This window comes from Anopheles darlingi, chromosome 2 (assembly GCF_943734745.1).
Source record: "Anopheles darlingi chromosome 2, idAnoDarlMG_H_01, whole genome shotgun sequence".
Lineage (NCBI taxonomy): Eukaryota > Metazoa > Arthropoda > Insecta > Diptera > Culicidae > Anopheles > Anopheles darlingi.
This window is the reverse complement of record NC_064874.1, coordinates 48469403-48472775: the sequence shown is the minus strand read 5'-3', so window position 1 is coordinate 48472775 and position 3373 is coordinate 48469403. Positions and strand designations below refer to the sequence as shown.

Below are 3373 nucleotides of genomic sequence, written 5' to 3'. Positions count from 1 at the left end.
CCGCAGCAGTACGGTCGCTGTTGGCTCTTCGCCTCCGGGAGATTTTGTTTTTTGCGCTAGCACCTCAAGGAAAGTTCTTTGGTTTTGCTGTTCTACTTGTTAAGTGTACTCACCAAAAAGGCACAATGATTTGATGTGCGAATACCGAAACGTGAACGAATGTGATGCCAATAAAAGTGGCCATCTAGTGCTGTACTTACATGCTGCTGCTACTGCTGCCAGTGCTAAGCAAATTCCTAGTGACAAATTAAGCAAAAAGTTCCGTCTATTAATGTAGTGGTGCGTGCCTGTATGTGCCTAACCAAGGAGCCTTCCGACCGCTAGCACGGGCAGGCTAACGACGTGTGGAACTTGTCGTGAGCCGCACACCTTCACGAGCTTGTTGCTCCACGTGTTTCATCGACCGATTCAAAACAGAGCCACAGCACCGCACCGCAGCCAGCAAGCAGGGTTGCTTGTTGCCAGTGGGACGCTTTGCCGCGATTTACGGCAGTCTCCTGGGCCAAAGGATAAGCTAGGCGCGTGTGTGGCGAAGGCGTCCAGCCGAGTAGCACAAGATGGGACCGTTAAAGCAAATGACACACTGTGGAAGCATAAGTGCACTGTTTGCCGTGCTGATAGTGCTGTTTGGCGTCAGCTCGTCGGCGCTGACCACCTTCGGGAAGTCCAACACGGGAAATCAACAGGCACCACCGACGCCACCACCGGGTAAGAACAGTGGCGATCCGCTCCGGATTCGCTTTGCTTTGACGCCATCGCCGCCGTCATGACGAGCTATTGAGGAGTATGTTTCGTGTGGTAACTTCCCTCTCGTAACTAAATCTTGGATCTTGCCATGGTCGATGTAAAAAGTCATTAATTCTTGAGCCGCCGAGGGTCATCCATCAATGACATGGGCTGTGGGCATTTACCTTCGCGCATTTTTGACCTTTTTCGGTGCTGGATGGCAATGAATTGCGGGTTTTTCGTTTGGACCCTCAGATTCAGTTGCTGGTTGAATTTGACCAACTAATTTCGTATTTCAACTCGTGTAGCTGCTTCCAGGTATCCGTCGGTTTTTATTTGAATTATCATATTTAATTATGGATACTCATAGCACCATATCCCTCGCTTCCTCAAAGAGATTATCGTAGTATTTAAAAAATCGCAGTATTGTTCCCTGTAATCATGAACAATACAAGCATCAGAACATAGAATATGGAAAAAGCATGATTTTCAAATTAAGAGATACTGGATTATTGAAATGAAATTCCGTTTAATTCCACGTGCTAATCTTTTTTTACTGTTTTGTAAAAGAAAAATATGCAGACTATCGCCTTCACTTAATAACAGTTCAGAGCAGATGATGAATGGTTCAACGACCAACTAATTAAAATGCTAACCAACTAACTAAGTGGCATAGACTACAAATCATACGCTTGTTATGCTTCTCCCACCAAACCAATTCGAAAAGAAATGTAAAACTTCTCTAGATAGCATCACCCTGAGGTGGTAAGTAATTTGCGCACGAACACTATCAGGTGCTGAACGCAGATGGAAGCATTTACACCAACCGCGGTTGCGAGAAAAATTAAACTAATTGGAAATGGAAAAGGGTAATCGCTCAACCGATACACACACGCCCAGAACCAAGCCGCAAGATTCGTTGCGGCTTGACATCTTAATCGTTGAGGGCTGGGGCGTTCTTTTGCAACTCTGAAACCCATCTAACTCGACTGACCTGACCCCGGACTCGAAGTCACCGGGACACGGATACGAGTGTGCGCGCGCGTGTGTTCATAATTTTCCGCAAATACAAAAAGGGAAAACGTTCCACTATTTGTCGAGCGCTTTCTCTTTCGACCATATCAAGACAATCAATCGTCTGCCAGCACACGACGAGGGGAGGCGGGTCCTTTATGCTAGATGCGCGCGAAGACCTTTTATGCCAAAGACCGCGCTGCCGTGTGGCCATATTCAACATGTCGCACCGGTAGCCCCAGCCCGGCTCCAGGCTATCAGAATGGCATTTTTCCATTTCCTGCGGAACATAAAGCTTCTAATCACCTGTAGTACACGCGAAACGATAGGTCACCGCAGGACCGTGATCGACGCGTTTCATCGCATCCTTCTGTGCTGCCGGTTCCGTAAGATATTCGCGGCTCGACACCGAGAAGGGGAACTGTTTCCTTTTTTTTCTTGCTTTCTTGAATGAAGATCGCTAAGTGGCGAGCTGACCTAAAAGCAAAAGTCTAACACCACTACCGGGGGCCATTCTTGACCGCACAAAGAATGTCTCCGAACAACAGTGAGTGCGCCTGGCCACGAAAGGAGCGTGTAGAATATGTGTGTGTGTGTGTGTTTCTGGCGGTTCTGCGCTAGGCGATGGCGGTGGTGTTGTGCTCGATGTGCGTGCGTCTTATTTTGCGAGCCCCAAGGATGAACGGAACCGAACCGAGAAACGAACAAACAAAAAAAAAGAGTGAGAGAGGGAAATTTATCGCTTCTCCCCATGGCCAACGGGCATGGTGGAAAGTATTTTAATGAATGCGGCCATCCAGCAGGTCCGCCCTTAGCAGGTGTGCCTGCGCCTTTGCGAATGTGGCCATTTTTTTATTATTATTATGGCAGGGCGGCCACCGGCGCACGAGGCGTACATATGCCGTGATTAGATTAAATCAGGTCTCGATTGGCAGTGCGGATCCCGCATTTAGGGATGGTAAGCACGAAGAGACAGTGGCTTCGATGTAAGGCGAAATGTATTCCAACCACAACCAGCCCAGTGGAGACGCCCGTCCGAGAGGGAAAAGAAAGCTCCTTAAAGGGAGTACCAATGATCAGCCGCGACCACATTATGCTCGCTGTATAAATACCGAATAATTGAATACAAATTAACAACCCGTTTAGTAGCGTTTGCACACAACCGGGCGCCACCTCACCTTCTCTAATGGAACAAACACGTTCGAACCACTTCTCAATAGCATATCAACAGATTGGTATTTCTCGGCATCGTGATCCGGCCACGAACGGCGGTCACGACGTCTTGAGCATGGATTAGCTGGAAGGTGCCAAATTTATGGGACTTCGGTCCTTTCGGGCGTTGACAATCCGGACCTAACGAATATAACAAGCAACGACCGTGTACCGTATCGTTCGGTCAGGATCACCATTGGCTGACCGTTGTTTGCCGGTTTTATGGTGGTGTTCGAATTAATTGCACGTTTATCGGAATCACGATACGTGCCGGGCCCGGACGAACGAACTAATTGAACCTATCGAAATGGTTGATCTGGCGTGGAAAATGATTCCAGGCATCGTGCGATTGTCGTTGGTAGGACGATGTTTCCGCTGTTTTTTTCGATTCCTTCTTCTGGAAGAAGGAATTACGCGTACG

The 3373-nt window shown here is 48.1% G+C and overlaps 1 protein-coding gene across 1 annotated transcript in view; it reads left to right on the top strand.

Annotated features, from left to right (window-relative positions):
- The window catches only part of LOC125951891 (uncharacterized), a 7719-nt gene continuing 4346 nt past the window's right edge, over positions 1-3373 (top strand). The window contains exon 1 of the mRNA XM_049681016.1: positions 1-708. Within this exon, the coding sequence (XP_049536973.1) occupies positions 558-708 (151 nt within the window). The 5' untranslated portion in view covers positions 1-557. The remainder of the gene's footprint in view (positions 709-3373) is intronic.